Source organism: Eptatretus burgeri, chromosome 6, assembly GCF_056783735.1.
Source record: "Eptatretus burgeri isolate ZD-2024b chromosome 6, Ebu_testis_v1, whole genome shotgun sequence".
Classification (NCBI taxonomy): Eukaryota; Metazoa; Chordata; class Myxini; order Myxiniformes; family Myxinidae; genus Eptatretus; species Eptatretus burgeri.
The window spans coordinates 54,546,745-54,565,795 of record NC_140966.1 but is presented as its reverse complement, the minus strand read 5'-3'; the positions used below and the strand labels follow the sequence as shown (position 1 = coordinate 54,565,795).

At 49.6% G+C, this 19,051-nt stretch overlaps 1 protein-coding gene across 1 annotated transcript in view; it reads left to right on the top strand.

Moving 5' to 3' along the window:
• Positions 1-17,570: 17,570 nt before the first annotated feature.
• CCDC57 (coiled-coil domain containing 57) overlaps positions 17,571-19,051 on the top strand; it is a 125,871-nt gene continuing 124,390 nt past the window's right edge. The window contains exon 1 of the mRNA XM_085887051.1: positions 17,571-17,726. Coding sequence (XP_085743177.1) covers positions 17,571-17,726 — 156 coding nt within the window. The remainder of the gene's footprint in view (positions 17,727-19,051) is intronic.

Genomic DNA, 19,051 nt, shown 5'->3' with positions numbered 1-19,051 from the left:
TCTCCATATAAGAGCTAACACACAGAACAAACAACAAGGAGAGCAGGAGATAAGGGGGGGGAGGACAAAACGGTGGAGAACAGAGACATGAGGATATCTGTTAAGGGAGAGGGATGGGGTGAGGTACACAGGGTAAACAAAATGGACACAACAGGGACTTTTAGGTCCTTACATGATGGCTTTCAGAAAGTAAACCAGGGAATTTGAAGGAGGTGGGTTTGGGGTGGATTTATGGGGAGAGAAAAATCGTGATTTTGGATGGGGGAAAATAAGAGGTGGTGGTGGTGAACAGCTGTTTTGAAGGCCTGAAGGGAAGAATGGGATTGAAGAGAGTGTAGGAGTTTGTTCCAAAGGTGGGAAAAAGAGGAATGAAAGAGTGAAGGTGAGTAGTGACTCTTGATTTTGGTAGTTTTACCGGAAGGGGCTTGCTGACAGACCTTAAGCGCCATACGAAAATGTGGACGGGAGGGGCACTTATCTCAGACAGAGCGGGGGGGGGGAGGCAAGGCCAGAGAGGAGACGGTAGAAGACAGAAAGACCACCGACTTTCCTGCGGTGATCAAGTGAGAGACTAAAAGACTCAGCCTCATCGAGGGAGATACGAGTGATCCTAAATGCCTTGGTTTCCACAGTGTGAAGCTGAGAAAGGTGAGAGGCAGGAGCACCAGCCCAGAGGAGAGAGCAGTACTCCATCAGGCTGCGGACAAAAGCTTTGTATGTGATCAGGAGGTCAGGTGTGCCAAGGAAGGACTTTGCATGACACAGGATACCCAGTCAACAACCAGCTTTGGAGGTCATCTTGGAAATGTGGTTTTCCCAGGAAACATGGCAAATAGTGAGACCTAGAAGCTTGAATGAAAGGACTTCTTGCAGAGGATTGTTGACGAAGTAGATGGGGGTGGGGGAGGGGGGGGGTAGTGAGACGGCCTTTTCGGAGAGACGTGGCAAATAACCTGTTTGACAGCAACAATTATGCTTCCCTCTGGTTTCCATGCTCTCATGAAAGAGTGGTGAGGAAGGAATCTTCTTCCTCCAAACATTCCACCAAAGCAGCCTGATTGTTTGTAAGAACTTTTCCTCCTCCAGCAGGTGCACACTGATAAACACAATAGAGCTGCCAAGTACGAGTGCTAAGGACATAACGCAACACTTCTTAAAGTGAAAAAGTATAGCACTGTGGAAGAGAGCATGTCCTGGCCTAAATAATGACAAGGACTTTGTTACAAAGAGCAAAATAAGGGCTCGACTTCATGAAAAGAACGAACAGAAACATCGTGTTCTTGTGTTGACATGAGTCATTCAATCATTATGTGCCCTTGCTAATCCTGCTGAAGTCATTACAGAGTACTTTGCCTCATGCCTCTTTCTTTACTGCAGAAATAAGCAACAATGATAAAAGATGGTGAAAGGTAATACAAGTATGAAGGTGTGTGTGTGTGTGTGTGTGTGTGTGTGCGTGTCATATCATTGAATATGCAATACAACAACTTGATAGCAAACTGATTAGACTTGCAGTCACTCTTGACCTGTATCTTATTCAAAAAAGGCAAAAACTAGCTGAGGATTGGTCATGTTGGTGTTCCCATCTGAAACCCTGGCTCATGATACCAGGTATAAAAAAAAAATGAGACGAGGTACAAATCACACACACCACATATTTGTCCATTGTTTACTAATGTCCATGCAATTCACATATAAGCACACCGATGTCTACCAACGTCTTTGTTAGACAAAAGCAATGTAGGTGAGACATGTATACAAGCCCCACCATGAAATGTACAGTGCCTTAACAAAGTCTACACCCCCTTTCAAAATTGTCAGCTTTTGTTGCCTTATACTGTCATGGCCAAAAATATTGGCACCCTTGCACTTTTTTCAAATAACTCAAAATTTTCTTGAAAATTAAGTTGAAATTGACAAGAGGATTTAGTCTCCACAATTCTTTATTTCACTGTGAATAAAACAAAACCTTTGTTTTTGATTCAGAACTTAATATTGTTGTGGGACCGGGTCTCGGTGGCGAGCAGGACCGCTAGGGGGAGCAGTAGAGTCGGCTCCACCGAACACCCGGAATTTAGGTCGTACCTTTCAGATAAATCTGAAAGGTCACGGGTCCCTTATCGGACCAAAGATCGCCAATAGGTCGATCGCACCATGCCAAGCCAATGAAAGAAACACAAAAACGAGCTGGTACAATCAACTAAAAGGGGAATCTATTAACAATAGTCGGGGGACGAGGGGAACACGTGAGGGAAGAGTTATCCGAATATAGCAAGGCAAATAATTTACAAGGAACACAGGCACTTAACAGTTTCTACTTATCAGACGGGGCCCACGGACACAGACACATACACACAAATACCAAGAAATGGACCCCATTGGGTCTTTATTGAAGGCTTCCAGCTCGAGGAAAGGTGAGCTGGAGACCAGAGCTAGCTTGGAACTGTCCGCCTCGTGCGGTCTTTGACGTTCTGGCTTGGCGGGACTCGAACCAGCAACAACGATGCCACTCCAAGCACCAGGGACGGAGGGTGAAGGACGATTGCCAACCAGCACGAGAGCGGACAAGGTAGCGAGCGCCAGCAGGCGATGCGAGGCGATCCGAAACGATCCGGCAGGCAAACCCCAACTGCCCCCAGTCGGATTGCACCGATCAATTATTCACTCTCCGTCCAGGGGGGAGGGGACTCCCTCTTGTAACCCCCCCCCCTTACTGGATGGTTTTGGTGCGTGATCCACTCGTTGCCCCTGTGATTGGCCAAAAGGGGCACCAAGTCCGTTGATTGGACCGGGGGGTGGGGGGTGGGATGTCTCGATGGACCGCCCCTAAAACAGGAAGATGAGTAATATTGTCTTGCGTTGGCTCCCATTGGCCGAAAGACGGCAAACTTGCTCGCATCTCTCTGATTGGTCGAGAGAGACGCCAAGTCCTTCGTTGAACTCCGCCCACCGCGAGCGTTATGGCGTCAGGATGGAGCGAGGCGAATGTGTTGTTGTTGTAGTTGAAAATGTAAAACAAAACCCTGACTGTCAAAATTACTCCGGAGCGCACGAACATTTACTCACCCATTAGACTAGGGACGGGGCCCTAACTAGAAACACATACTTACTGATATAACTGATCTATAGGGACCTGTCTGTTGTGTGCTCATGGCTGCCAGATTCGTAACAATATATCCTTTTAAATCACAAAATGAATAGAAATGGCATTAACAAAATTATTGACATCTGAGACTTAATGTTTGGTAGCATATAGCCTTTGGTCAAAATAACTGCAGTCAAGCACTTCCTCTAGCCATGAATCGGCATCCTACACCTCTCTACTGGAAGGTTGGCCCTCTTCTTGCGCAAACTGCTCCAGTTCTCCCAGATTTGAAGGGTGCTTTCTCCCAACTGCTGTTTTCAGATCTCCCCACAAGTGTTCAATGGGTTTAGATCTGGACATATTGCTGTCCACTTCAGAACAGTCCAGTGTTTTGTCTTGAACCATTCCTGGGTGCTTTTTGAAGCGTGTTTGGGGTCATTGTCCTGCTGAAAGACCCATGACCTTCGATGGAGACCCAGCTTTCTGATGCTGGGTTGAATATTATGCTCCAACATGCCTTGGTAATCTCCTGATTTCATGATGCCAGGCACACATTCAAGGCACCCAGTGCCAGAGGTAGCACAGCACCTCTTCTTTACTCCCCCCCTCTTTCTCTCCCCCCACACCACCCACCCTCTTTCTCCGCCCCCACACCACGCACCCTCTTTCTCCCCCCCCGTTCTCCCACCTTCTTTCCCCCACCCTTTACACCTCTCCCCCCACCCTTTCTTCCCCTCCCCTCCCACCCTCCACCCTTTATTCCCCTCCCACCCTTTCTTCCACTCCCACCCTTTCTTCCCCTCCTCCTCCCACAATCTTTCTCCCCCTCCTCCTCCCACAATCTTTCTCCCCCCCTTCTCCCACCTTCTTTCCCCCCACCCTTTCTACCTCTCCCCCCACCCTTTCTTCCCCCCTCCTCCCACCCTCTTTCTTCCCTCTCCTCCCACCCTCTTTCTCCCCCTCCTCCCACGCTCGTTCTCCCCTCCTCCTCCCACCTTCTTTCTCCTCCCCTCCTCCCCTCTCCTTCTCCCCCTTCTCCCACCCTCTTTCTCCTCCCACCCTCTTTCTCCCCCTACTCCCATCCTCTTTCTCCCCTCCTCCTCCCACCCTCTTTCTCCCCCCTCCTCCCACCCTCTTTCTCCCCCCTCCTCCCACCCTCTTTCTCCCCCTCCTCCAATCCTCTTTCTCCCCCTCCTCCTCTCACCCTCTTTCTCCCCCTCCTCCCACCCTCTTTCTCCCCCCTCCTCCCCTCTCTTTCTCCAACCCTCCTCCCACCCTCTTTCTCCCACCTCCTCTCATCCTCTTTCTCCCCCTCCTCCCATCATCTTTCTCCCCCTCCTCCCACCCTCTTTCTTCCCCCTCTTCCCACCCTCTTTCTCCTCCTCCTCCCACCCTCTTTCTTCCCCCTCCTCCCATCCTCTTTCTCCTCCTCCTCCTCCTCCCACCCTCTTTCTCCCCCCTTCCTCCCATCCTCTTTCTCCCTCCCTTCCTCCCACCCTCTTTCTCCCCTTCTCCTCCCACCCTCTTTCTCCCCCTCCTCCCATCCTCTTTCTCCCCCTCCTCCCATCCTCTTTCTCCCCCTCCTCCCACCCTCATTCTCCCCTCCTACCTCCCACCCTCTTTCTCTCCCCTCTTCCTCCCACCCTCTTTCTCCCCCTCCTCCCACCATCTTTCTCCCCCTCCTCCCATCCTCTTTCTCCCCCTCCTCCCCCTCCTCCCACCCTCATTCTCCCCTCCTACCTCCCACCCTCTTTCTCTCCCCCCTCCTCCCACCCTCTTTCTCCCCTCCTCCTCCCACCCTCTTTCTCCCCCTCTTCCCACCCTCTTTCTCCCCCTCCTCCCACCCACTTTCTCCCCACCTCCTCCCATCCTCTTTCTCCCCCCATTCTCTTTCTCCCCCCCGTCCTCTTTCTACCCCCATCCTCCCACCCTCTTTCTCTCCCCATACTCCCACCCTCTTTCTCCCCCCATTCTCCCACCCTCTTTCTCCCCCCATCCTTCATATCCCCGTCAGCGAAGCGACCGGTTGTATTTGCTCGTCAGGTATAAATGGCCTCGACCTCGGCCGAATTGCTGTAAACAAATGCGTTTTTGCAGTGTATGGGGCCGAAGGTTGTTGTTGGGTAAACAATTCACAAAGACCGACCACACACTCACCCTTCGAGGAGACTGAGCCTCGCACAGACATCACTACATGTACACTATCACCCATCCCCATACAAGCTCCCTCCACGTCCCACTTATACCCCTGTACTCCTCGCCATCTATCTATAATTCCAGCAATCTGTGTGTGTCTGTGTGTCTCTGTGTGTGTCTCTGTGTGTGTCTCTGTGTGTGTGGCTGTGTGTGTGCCTGTGTGTGTGTCTGTCTGTCTCTGTCTGTCTGTCGGTGTGTGTGTCTGTCTGTCTGTCTGTGTGTGTGTCTGTGACCGCTGTTTCTCGACAACCACTGGTCCGATCTAATTGAAACTTGCCAGGTATATTGCTGGGGACCTGAGGATGTGCCTTTTCAAGGTTTGATATTCATCGGACAAGTGGTTCCCAAGTTATGGCCATTTATTTACCAAACCAATGACAAGACACGTTGTTCTGTGGGCGTGGCCGATGGGGAAGGGAAGCTCAGCTGTGTTCCCCATTACGGGTTACAACGTACGGACTTCCGGATAGTGATGACTTCGTGTATTCTAATAATTTCTCGATTTCTTATGCGCATTTATAGATAAACACAATGCCCCAAGTTATGATCGTTTTCATATTAGACGGTGCATAAATTTCGGTAACATCAGAGTGCTGGTATGCTCCGAACCAGGAAGTAAATTATTTTTTTGCACGTTTTTTTTTTCGTGTATTCTAATAATTTCTCGATTAGTTATGCACATTTATAGATAAACACAATGCCCCAAGTTATGATCATTTTCATATTAGATGGTGCATAAATTTCGGTAACATCAGAGTGCTGGTGGGCTCCGAACCAGGAAGTAATTTTTTTTTCTCTCTCTTCTCTTCTCTTTTTGTTTTTCCTTGCCACGACATTGCGAAAAGGTAAAATACGTTGGCGCTAATTGAATAATTGGGAATTAAAACTAAATTGCGAATAATCGTAACTGCGAATAATATGCGAACTTCCGGGCCACACACGTACGGTCACGCGAGAGCGAAGAAACGGCCTGTGTGGTTGTTGTTTGTTGCTCGCGGTTTGAATATTTATTTATTTATTTGTTTTTACGGGCACGTACTGGTATCTCCAATGCTTGTCCGTAGTCATCGCTACTTGATCCAATCACAATGCCGGTGATAAATCGCCTTCGTCATGCGGTGGGATATTTAACGTCATTAAGTTAATACGAACAGATGTGGGATCATGGGATACTGGTTTAAGGTTCATCCAAGTGATGTTAGTGGGGCAACTTAGCTAAATATAGCATAACAATTGTGCATTTTGTGAGGAAAGCACCAGATTTGGCACACTAGTAGCCTATCATATTATGAACAGCTTTGGATGTTGGGCCATCTCAAATTCAGCCGCTGATGGCTGTGGCAGCCATTTTTTCAAAATGGCCACCAGTGGTCACTCTTATGACACATATCTGCTTTAGTGGAGAGGAATGCAGGTTGACAGTGAAAGTTTATTTGCTAATAAAGGTCCAATAATGGTCAAAGAAAGTAACAATTTTATTTGGTTGAGAAAAAAAAGTTAAAGTGGACTAATTAGTCTTATTAAGACACAGATTCTGAATGAAAACCAATGATAAACATTCATAGCACTATTGGCTTGGCACATGGTAGTAGAAGTGGTGTGCGTGCATATTGACCCCGGAATCGCGCACGGTTGAGTTGCCAGCTTACACTTGTTGACTCGATTCATTGTTATTTTGTTCTGTGCCCATAGAGTTCTCGATGCGATCCCATTGTTAACCGTAGTTCATCAAGTTGAGTTTGGTTTGCGGGGTGCAGTTTGGTCATAGGATTATCTCAGTCACGGATTACCGGGTTACGAGGTTCTGCATGTATTTCTGTTCTGCCTTCACGGCACCAGTTCCAGTTTGCTACTGAGTGAGGATGTTCTCTCTTCGTACCGGCGTGTTGGCGAGATTTCTTTACCATGATAACTCGTTAGTTTTCGGGTTATCTTCGTTCGATTGACGGCAATGCCAAATCATTTGTTAAGTAGTTTTCCATTCTAGTTTCCATTTTCATGGCTAAGCTAAGTTATTTTGGTCAGTTTGTTGAGTAACCCTTCCGTTTTCTGAAACTGCGTTTTTATTGACTCTTACAGTCAATCGCAACACATATCAGCACATCGGGTCGAAGTAACCTAAATATGTAAATATGTAATAAATACCTAAATAAATATGGATGAATTTGGTCGTATTGGGAATGAAGCCATGTAACTCAGATGATGGGTGTGAATTGTCTATGTGCCGTCACCAGCGTCTGTAGAAGATTTTACAACTGGCAATAGTATTTATTGTTATGACTCTCCACCCGGCCGAGTAAGATGACAGAGTCAGATGAGGATCCTCGAATTACACGTTTTATTTCCGAAGACCAAACGCATGCGGAATGTGACTCAGTGACCCTTCAGTCAGGCGCCTCCGAATCACATTGAGATTATGCTTCAAAACCATCATATATATGATCACACAAAAGCAGAACTGGGTGTGGACTAAAAGTGTGTGCTAAGGGATAAAGAAATAAAGAAATAAATGTGGCAGTGGGCTTCTTTCCCCCCTCCCTAGGGGCCCTAGGGGAAGTTGAATCGGTCAATTCTCAGATATGCAATCCCAACAGTTTCCAAGCCGCCTACACAACTCTCAGATATGTAAGTCTTGCAAACTAACAACTTTCCAAGCTTCCTACACTCCTACACTGGCACCTGCTGATAACAAAGGCAAAACCATGATAACAAAGGCAAAACTCTGATAACAAAGGCAAAACTCTAGTGATCACTAAGAATAGGAATGTGTGGGCAGCATACACTGAAGGAACAGTTCCACAGTTCCCTCCAAGGTCACGCTAAGGGCACACTACCACAGAACAGCAGGAAGGGTGATAAGAGCTGCCCAAGAAAGAGTTGGGCGCTGTCCAAAAACAGTGGGTGCCATGGAACATTGGTAACATGGAACATTTAAAGCACCATTTTAAAGCAAGGTTTGAATAATACACAGCCATAAGCAAGGTTTGAATCCTGACAGCTGATTAACACACAACTATTGACTATTGATTAAATATTCAACTATGGCTCAAATATGACCACCTAGCATATCATCATAACAGTTCCCTCCTTGGTCATATTTGACCATACCCAGCCATACCTGATACTCACCAACCGAGTGGACCCCTATTTGGTTCCTGTAGCAGCTACCCCTAGGCCCCCGCGCCTGCCAAACGGGATTTACGAATGCCATGGATAGCCATCAACATTCTCCAAATGAGAAGTCCCCAACTGCCGGTGGTTCGGGTTAGCTTCCGTTACCATTGTCTTTCCCCTTTTTGTCCTGCCTACTGCCACATGTCTCCCGTAAAGCTGTAGTATACAAATTCTATGCTAAGTCCACACCATATTAACATGCAATACTGTTTTATGTTAGCAGCAGTTGTAATACTATCGTTTAAGCAATTCTACATCAGCAAGCAGCAAAAGTAGCACTCAAGGCACGGGTGTAAGCTCGTCCAGCGCAGGAGTCACATCTTGCACTGGAAGGCAAAGCAACACGCACTCTCTCCTGGGTTAGTTATCTGTTTCAATAAAGAGGAAAGGTTGTAGACCTTGGCCTAGGTCCACGTGTATGACGTCTAAGTGGGGTTCCCCCTGAAGGCCCTGGTCGTCCCCCTCCCCATTACTGGCCAAGTCGTCCTCAACAGAGAGTTCGCTGTTAATTATTATAATGGCCTGGGTGAGGGGTGACGCTGCGCAGCATTTCTTCAGACAGATGGTAATGAGAAGTTTGATTAGAAACACCCCAAAAAATTACCACTACGATGATTAAAAGCACTGACCCTATTAGACGCAACAACCAACCTCCCCAGCCCTGGAAGATCGACTTCCACCATGCGTAACCTTCCTCACGTTCCACTCGATTGCTCGTGAGAACTTCCACCACCTTTTTAATTCGGGCCACCGCACGGTTAGTTATGTCCTTCGGGTCCGGAATCCAGACGCAACATTCTCCTTCAATCATCCCGCATACCCCTCCTTGTTCCGCTAGAAGCATGTCTAAAGCTACCCTGTTCTGTATTACCATAGCGCGCATTGATACTAACATATCTGTTAATTCTGTATAGTAAGCCATGGTTACATTACCTAAATATTCCAAAACTTGCGAAAGCTCATCTATCCTAATGCTATTAATAGTAGTACCGGCATGTGGCATGAAAAGGCCAAATAGCCTTTTCCCAGCAGGTCAGGTCAGGTCAGGTATGGGAGCATGTGCCAGAACAGCACGTCGCTGCGTCCACTTTCCGCCGGTACTCCAGGGGCCTCCGTCTGGCCATCCCCCAGGCAGATGCCAGGCCCATCCCCATCTCCTTGAAATGATGGTAAACCTGTTGCAACCATGAGGCACGTGGTCGACCCACTGGCCTCCTCCACTCATGAGACTCCCTCGCTGAGAGAATCTGGTGAGCAGGATCAGAGTCAGGAAAACGAGCCACATGTCCATACAGCCGCAACTGACGCTCACTGACTATGCAGGTAACAAATCTCATCCGAGTCTCTCTCAGCAACCGCTCGTTGGACACAAAATCCAACCAGCGATAGCCAAGGATTCTCCGAAGAGACCTGGTACCAAAGGAATTAAGTCTCCGTCTCAGATCCTTGGTCAGAGTCCAAGTCTCGCACCCATAGAGCAAGACTGGAAGTACCAAGGACCTGAAGACTCGGACTTTCGTCCTCCCGCACAGGTACCGGCAGCGCCACACCCCATGATCCAGTGAATCCATGACTCCCCAGGCCCGACCCAGACATCTATTGACCTCTGACTCGCAGCCAGCAGAGACATGAATATCACTGCCAAGGTAAGTGAACCTCTCCACGACCTCAACATCCTCACCACAAACAGACACAGACAGGACAGCAGCATCCAAGATGTCACCGAAAGCCTGGATCTTAGTTTTGACCCAAGAAACCCGTAATCCCAACGGCTCCAACTCCTCATTCAGCACCTCGAGGGCCCCCAAGAGGATGTCTGAAGTCTCCGCAAAGATGACTGCATCATCTGCAAAGTCAAGGTCCGAGATCTTGACATTCCCAAATGACGCACCGCAACTTGATCTCTCCGACATCCTCCCTAGAATCCAGTCCATACAAGTGCTGAAAAGTGTGGGAGCAAGTACACATCCCTGACGAACTCCAGTAACAACTGGAAATAAGTCAGAGATGGTACCACCACACTTCACAGCACTCTCAGTACCAGAGTAGAGTTCAGACATCAGATCGATCAGTTTTGGTGGCACCCCACGAAGACCAAGAATCCTCCAGAGGACATCCCGATTCACTGAATCGAACGCTTTACAGAGATCAACATAGGCTGCAAGCAGCCCCTGCCGAAACTCTCATCTGCGTTCGGTGAGGACACGAAGTGCAAGGATACGGTCAATCGTTGACCTCTTTGGTGTAAAGCCTGACTGCTCTGGACGCTGGTGCTCAAGCAGATGGTGGCGAACCCTATCGAGAATTATCCGAGCAAAGACCTTGCCCGGCACTGAGAGCAGCGTCACCCCTCGATAGTTGTTGCAGTCTTGGTGATCACCCTTCCCTTTCCAGAGAGGGACAATAAGGCCCCTCTTCCAGTCAGTTGGGATGATGCCTGTGTTCCAGGCAGAGCACAAAACTGCATGCAACGACACGAGTGCAGCATTTCCACCAGCCTTGAGAAGTTCGGCATGGATGCCACAGATCCCTGGAGCTTTGCCCGTTTCAACTGGTTCACCGCAGCCCGTGTTTCCACAAGCGTAGGTGGACCACAGTTGATTCGAGGGTCAGCAACAGGGATTGTAACACCCTTGACGTCCAACTCGACAGCTGGGGGGATCAGCCTGGTACAACCGCTCAAAGTAACTGGCCCAGCGGGCCTTCACTTCACACTCCTCTGTCAAGAGCCCTACCACTCTCTGTTCTAACTGCAGTGCTTCGAGGGATGGGCTTGGATGAACGCAATGCGCGAATTCCCCTGTAAGCGGGACGAGAATCACCTGTCCACAGGTGATGCTCTACCCCCTCACAGATTCCTCGCACATAGGCCTCCTTGTCCACCATTAGTGCACGTACAGTTTTACGCCTCAGCTCCCTGAACAGCTCAGCTCTGCCATTCAGCCTGGCCCTGCGACTCTGGTCAATGGTATCCAGTGTCCCTTGAGAGACAAAATTCTTCTTTGTCCTGTGGTGAGCTCCAAGGCATCCACCGGCAACATCAAGGACGGTGGTCTTGAAGGCGCTCCACAACTCTTCAGGACCCCCCAAAGCACCCAGACCCCCCAAGTGTCCACTCAGCCTGTTCGCAAACTCCTCAGCTACTCTCTCATCCCTGAGCTTGGCAACATCCAGCCTCGGCTGGGATGGTACCATTCTCCAGGATTTAAGGTGCAGCTTTAGAGTTGCTACAACAAGCCTGTGGTCAGTATTGAGGAACTGAGCACTCCGGTAGACCCTGCAGTTCTGGATCATCCTCCAACGACCGTCAATGAGGACATGGTCAATCTCCTTTGCCACACCGCCAGCGTTGGAATACCAAGTCCAGCGATGAGCTTGTGGGCGCTGAAACCATGAACCAGCCACCCTAAGTCCATGACTTCTTGCAAAGTCAAGGAACTTAGTGCTATTCTGGTTCATAGTTCCTGACCCATGGGGACCAACACACACCTCATAACCGTCCCTATCAGTTCCAGTCGATGCATTGAAATCCCCCAAGACTAGAAGTGTATCTCGTCTGGGGCACTGATCAACCACAGACTCGAGTGTGGCGTAGAATGCATCCTTCACGGTGAGATCACTCGCCTCAGTCGGAGCATAAACAGAGACCAGGGAAATGACACCTAAGGAGTGACGAATCCTTAATCTCATAATACGCTCGTTGACCGGTGTTACCTCAATTATCATTGGGGTCAGCTTATTGGACACAGCTACAGCAACTCCTTGGGTATGGTAACCATCAGAGCGACCAGACCAATAGTAGGTGTAACCACCCACCATTATCTCGCCGCAATCCGGTCTCCGAACCTCAGAGAGAGCTGCAATCCCGATGTCCAAACGCTTGAGCTCAGATGATAACAGAGACAGGTGATCATCCTCTCTTAGGGATAGGACATTCCAGGCACCCACCCGAAGGGACCGCCTCAGGTTAACCCAAGGAGACCGTCGTCTGGTGGACGACACCTCAGCACCACTCCGACACACTCTCCCGCAATCTGACCCAGGGATGTTACCCCGTGGTTTCCCTCCTATCAAAGATTGGGGGTCCCGAAGGCTTTGCCCCAATCCCGTCATACGGTGAGCTGCCCTGCGAAGGGAAGCTGCACAGGAGGTACTCCCACGGAGTGGGTTTTCAGATTTTTTTGCGTTTTTGCTTTTTGCGGAATGAAGGGTTTTACGTTGGCCGGAGTGCAAATCCTGCCACCAACCTCCTAATAAGAAGTGACCCAACTGCAGGAGGACGTCCGCAGACACAGTTGAGCACGAGATATGGATGGCCGTTGGCTCACAAGGAGCTCCTCCGCCCTTTGACAGGTTTTGTTTTTAATCCTGCTGGGTGTCCATATCCAAACACCCTCCTCACCAGAAAACCTGGTGGGGGAGACGGTTTAGTCGCCGACAACCCGACCATGGAACAGGTTAGTACAGGTTTACATGGTACCTGTAGCAGGTCACAGATCGAACCTGACCTGACCTGACCTTCCCAGCAGGTGCCTTTGATAACTCCTAAACGCGTTGATACACCGGCCCATCCCTCTGGATCCCCCATTTCTGATGCGCTGCGTCGGTACCATGGTCGTGAGGTGGTGTGGTGAAAAGTGGTTTTAATTATGCTGTCCGGAAATACTGAAGCTAAATAACAACTCCCTTCCCACCCTTTTGGTAGGTAGGGGTAAGCTTTGTCCCCACAGACTAAGTGAATGCCTTTTGGCGGGATCATTCCGTTGTCATGATGTAAGGCTGCTTTTATTGTGAATGTTACTTGCTCCTCTACCTGGGTGTCCGGGTTAACAGCGATGACTTCCTGGTCAGCCGATTCCGGGAGGGGAAGTTGAATCTCACACTCTGACTTCCCCATGCTGTTTGCTCCCTGTCCTGTAAAACAGACCGCTCCCCTGGTGTTTTCCACCCATAGGGGAGATGGCACCACCATTACATTAGCACTCGGATTCTTCCCTGCATAGACCCGTTGTGTGTAACCATGGGCTGAGGTCTTAGCTTCGAGTCCTTCCACTGGTCTGGTTGTATGATTGAAGATGGTTAATGGTAGTACGAAAAGAGGAAGTCCGATCACAAGGCCAGATGGTGGTTTAAGGCACACCCAGCACTCACTCCGGTTCTCAATGTTTGCTATCTCTGTGGTTAGGGCTACAAAGGTATTCGGGGGCCTTGTTGGCAGCCCCTGTCTGCGTACATGAAAGCGTATCCAACTACTCCGTGCTGTTTGGTTGCTCCATAGAACGTGGCAAAGGTAGTCCAACTCGGTGTCATTCGATACTTTTGGGATTCTAGTTATCAGACTCACGTGCTGGCCCCATTCATATCCTTGTCTGTTGTAGGACCCCTTTTGTCCTCTCTGTTTCTTTACTTGTCGAGCTACCAAGAGATCCTGCCCCTCTATCATGTAATATCATACCATGGCCTGAAGTTCCTTGTGTCGTTCTACCAGGTCACTAGACCCATCTGCTAGGATGCAGGGTATTTCTATGAGTTGTTGAGGTCGGAGCAGTGGTGCCTTTCAGTCTATTGGGTGTGGAATCATTGACGAAAAAGGTTGGGTGTGGTTAACTGAAAAGACTCTTACTGTGTCTAACTCCTTGTTATGGGTTGTCCCAAAATTTGCATATTTACTTGCTGTCGTCTTTTCTCTAGGTACTTCTCTCCTGATTCGCTGTAAAGATGTTGTTAACTCACTCCTGTTTCCCCTTTCGCGGTCGAGGCGTAGGAGATGTGTATGGTTCCCGGGGTCTGAGGCTGTCAGTTTGTTGTCTAGTGACAGGCCTCCTCCGCAAAGGAGTAGTGTCAGCACCAGGAGTTGCATGTTGTGTCATCAAAGGTCCTGTCGCTGTCTCCGGTATTACAATGTTCCTGTCGTCTAAACCTGCCTGTTTCACGTTTGGCAGGGTGTCCGGCTCAGGTTCCGGTTCCGCGTCTGGTGGGGAATTTGGCTCTGCCTGCAGTGGGCCTCCCTGTACTATCTCACCCTGTCCTGCCAGGCCGGCTCCGTCTTTGTTTGGTGGCGGTGGAGGGGGTCCCTGTAGAGATATCACGTCTTCCCCCTCGTCGTCGTCTTCACTATCACGGTAAAAGACTGAATTGGACACTGCCGGAACCTCTGCTGGGGTTACCTCCTCCGGTTCCCTAGTTTCGGCGGCCTCTTTGGGTGCTCGTTTACAGTGTGAGTGGTGTATCCATGCACTCTTACCTCTCACTTTGACGGCCGAGAGCGTGGTAAAAAGTACAGTGTAGGGTCCGGTCCACTTGGGTTGCAGGGCGTTTTTCTGCAGGAACTCTTTCACCCAAACTCGTTCAGCGGGTTGGAAATCATGTAACGGGTCCCCAGCAGGTATCGGCAACGCTTCTTGTACCTGTGAGTGAAAAGTCCTAATGGTAGCAGTGAGTGTTCTGCAATAGTTCATCATTCCGTCGGTCATGCATGACAAATCCCAATCTCCCATATTTGGCGGAGCCGAGGCCGGTAACTGCATAGGATGTCCCGTTATTATTTCGTGGGGCGAGAGCCCCCTTGTGGCATTATTTGTTGCTCGCATTTTCATGAGCGCTATAGGCAGTACGTCTGGCCAGGGCATTGACTGGCCCTCGCAGAGCTTGGAAAGCATCTGCTTTAGAGTTTGGTTCTCCCTTTCTACTGCCCCTGCTGACTGAGGGTGGTATGGACAGTGTAGTTTCTGACTAATACCCAAGCCTTCGGCTACGTTTGCCATCACTTTTGCCGTAAAAGACCCTCCTTGGTCCGATGATAGTCATGTTGGAATCCCAAATCGCGGAATTACTTCCTGTAAAAGCAGTTTGGCCACCGTATCAGCTTCCTGATTGGTCGTGGCAAAGGCCTCTACCCAATTAGAGAACATATCCACGATTACCAGCACATATTGGTGATGTTTGTATGCCGGCATTTTTATAAAATCCATCTGTAGGTGTTGAAACGGTCCAGACGGGGGTGGGTGTGCTCCCCGTTTCTTGGCGGCATGCTTCATGTTATGTCTACCACAGGTTGCACAATTGCTAACCACCTCTGTTGCTGCTGTTGTTACGCCTGGGGCATTCCAGGTTTAATGAATAATTTCCGTCACTCCTTTTATTCCCATATGTGCAGTGAAGACTAACCACGGTAGCAATATCCGGGGTACAAACGGCCTATTTCGCTCATCCACCCATACTCCATGTGTGTTTTGCTTTGCACCCACCTTCACCCTCCATGATTCCTGTTCTTCCATAGTTGCGGAGATCTGTAGGTCCTTCAGCTGTTCTTGCGTTTGTGGGCCGTCTACCTTTTGCTCCACTTAAAGTTCTGTTGTTGGTTGTGGGTTCGCCTCCTCCTCATCGAGCACTGCTTTTGCCGCTAAATCTGCTCTTTCATTGCCTTTTGACACTTCATCTGTCCCTCATGTGTGAGCTTTGCATTTAATCACTGCAATCTGCTGCGGCTCTTGTGCTGCTCGTATTAGTCGTTTGATCAGGTCCCCGTGTCGAATAACCTTCCCGGAGGACGTCTTAAAGCCCCGCAAGGCCCAAATGGCGGCGGAGTCATATAAGATGCCCCAGGCATATCTGGAATCTGTGTCAATGTTCAATGTCTTACCCGCACCCAGCTCACATCCGCAAATTAGCGCTTCCAGCTCAGCTTGTTGGGCTGAAAATCCCTTTGGTAACAATTGTTTCCTCAAGGTGGCGCTTGCGGTGCATACTGCAAAGCTAGCGATCGTTTTTCCCCATCTGTTCTTCCTCGCTGCTCCATCTACGAACAGTTCCAATTCCGCATTCTCGATCGGAGCTTCCTGTAGATCGCGCCTAGCCTTTGTCTCTTCCACGAGCACTCGTTCGCACACATGTGCCTCTCCCTCATCGCCCGTTGGCATTAGGGAGGTTGGGTTCAGTGGCAAACATCTTTCGATCGTTATATTAGTTGCCTGCAACAGCACCAAATCATGTTGAACTGCTCGTGCCGCGTATATATGTTGTGTCTTGTTTTGCCGTATCGGCACCGCCACATCATGCCGCACTTTCACGGTCAGCGGAGAACCCAAAACCAGCGTCGCTGTTGCGGTTACTGCGTATTGCGTTGCTGCAACTGCCCGTAAGCACCCGGGATAGGCGGCGGCTACCGGGTCCAAATGACTACTGTAGTACGCAATCGGCCTATTCTTCCCTCCGTGTTCTTGTGTCAGCACCGCTTGGGCGAACCCTCCCCTTTCGTGGACGAATAGGGTGAAGGGAAGATCATAGTTTGGTAGCCCCAATGCTGGTGCTTTTGACAAGGCCTGCTTCAATGTTTCAAAGTCTTTGTTCGCACCATTCGTCCAGGAGATCTTATCCCCCTCTGCCTCCTTTACCATGTCGTACAGTGATCGCGCCCGAACTGCGTAATCAGGTATCCACTGCCGGCAGTACCCCGTCATCCCGAGGAACCGCCGTAGTTGTCGCAATGTAGTGGGTTTTGGGTGCTCTAGGATTGTCTCCACCCGTTCAGCTCCGAGGCTTCTCTGCCCCTGCTCCAGTATATGTCCCAAATACGTCACTCTTGGCTGCGAGAACTGCAATTTGTCTTTGCTGACTTTGTGACCCTTTCGGGCGAGAGCTGTTAACAGCGCTACAGTGTCCGTTTCACATTTCGTTTGATTGTCCGAGCATACCAACAGGTCGTCCACATATTGTATCATGACTGATCCTTCCGGGAGCTCTATGTCCTCCAGGTCCTCCTTCAGAGCCTGCGAGAAGAGCGTTGGACTATCGCAGAACCCCTGCGGAAGTACAGTCCAGGTGTATAGTTGTCCGTCGTAGCTAAAGGCAAACATGTGTTGCGACTCTTAGGCTAGCGGTATGCTAAAGAATGCCGAGCACAAATCTACCACGCAAAAGTGCGTTGCAGTGGACGGCACCCCTGACAGTATCGTAACAGGGTGTGGCACCACGGGAAAAGACGCTTTCACACACTTATTCACTGCCCGCAGATCTTGTACGAACCTCCATTTGTTTCCTCCGGGCTTCTCCACCGGCAGGATTGGTGTGTTACATTGGCTCTTAGTAGGTATTATCACCCCTTGGTCGCGTAACGATGCTATCACCGGAGCGATCCCCTCTATTGCCTCTTTGCACAACGGGTATTGAGCTACTCGAGGCAGGGGTATCCCCTCCTTTATCTGGATCGATACGGGCGTTGCGGCCAGCGCTCTGCCCACATCATTCGGATGCCATGTCCATAGTTCGACGGGTACTTCCTGTAATCTTTCCTCCGTTCTCGTTCCTCTGTTGGTCTGGCGGTGGGGCCTTTCGCTGTCCGCCTTCACCTCTCGCCTTACTTCGTCACACAGTCCATCTACAAACATAGTGTTCAGGAAATGGAGGGGTGTCTGTGCTATGTTATTAAATCCCGAGTGCAGTTCGATCTGCTCATACAGTCGTGCTTTGTACTCCGCCGATGATTCCTTGGGATTCTGTGTAATATCCTGTATTGCCTGCCAATCCATTACCCTTGGGGCCATCTCCGCCGCAAGTTCTTCCATCAGGGTTTGTACCCTTCCCCCGTACACTGCCTGTGCTTCTCGGTCGGCTCCCTCTGGGTAATATCGGTTTAAAGTGGTATCTTCCTCTCCTTCTAGTTTGACACCCCAGGCTGCCGAACGCGAGCTCCAAACCGTGCTGGGCAGCACAGCAGTGCAGATAAACCCTATGTCTGTCCTGTTTCCCCCTGCATTTTTATCTGGTCGTGTAATATCTGAATTGCCCTTCTTGGGTTTTTCTTTATGCATTCTTCCATGCTAGCTTTTACTCCCCTAATGTCTTGTGGGGTCCATGATCTCCAAACCCAACCTCCCCCTGCTGCTTGCATCATGGGGAACTGGTGAATGTCGGCCCTCCTCTTGCTCCGTCCCCCTCTAAGACGGGGTAAATTCCTTTTGTCATCCCAAGTAGTGTTGTTGTCTTTCGATCTATGTCGTCGTTGATTTCTGCTATCTGTGCTAATGCCTGCTTCAACTTCTCTTGTCTCTCCTCACTCTGTATCTTGACCTCTGTCAGCTGCGCTAGCACTTGTTCTAGTTCCTTCTGTTTGTCCTCTCCCTGTGTCTTAACTTCCGTTAGCTGGTCTAGCGCCTGCTTTAGTCTCCCTTGTCGTTCCTCGTCTTGCATTTTCCGTTGGTTCACAGTCCCTTCTTGTCCGAGTCGCCTATGCTCTGTCTCGACTTGCGACTCCATGAGCCACACGGCCAATGCTTTCCGGTGTAGTCCACTTTGTTTCGGGCCTCCTGCTTTGCCCTCTATCAGCGCATTACTCACTGTGTTCAATATCTTTGGATCTAAGGATCCAGTCAGCGGAAAGGGATTTTTTCTCCCCGCGGTCCACTTCACCCAGTCCTGTATTCCCTTTACGTTATCGATTCCATATTTGTCACTGATAACTTTCAATGTTATTCCTTTTGGTATCTTCTCTTTCTTTGAAGATTTATTCCCCATCTTTTGTTCTTATCTCATCAACCGCCTAATCGCTGTAAATCGTTTCTCCTTTTACGTCGGGACCGAAATCCCTTTCAATCAACC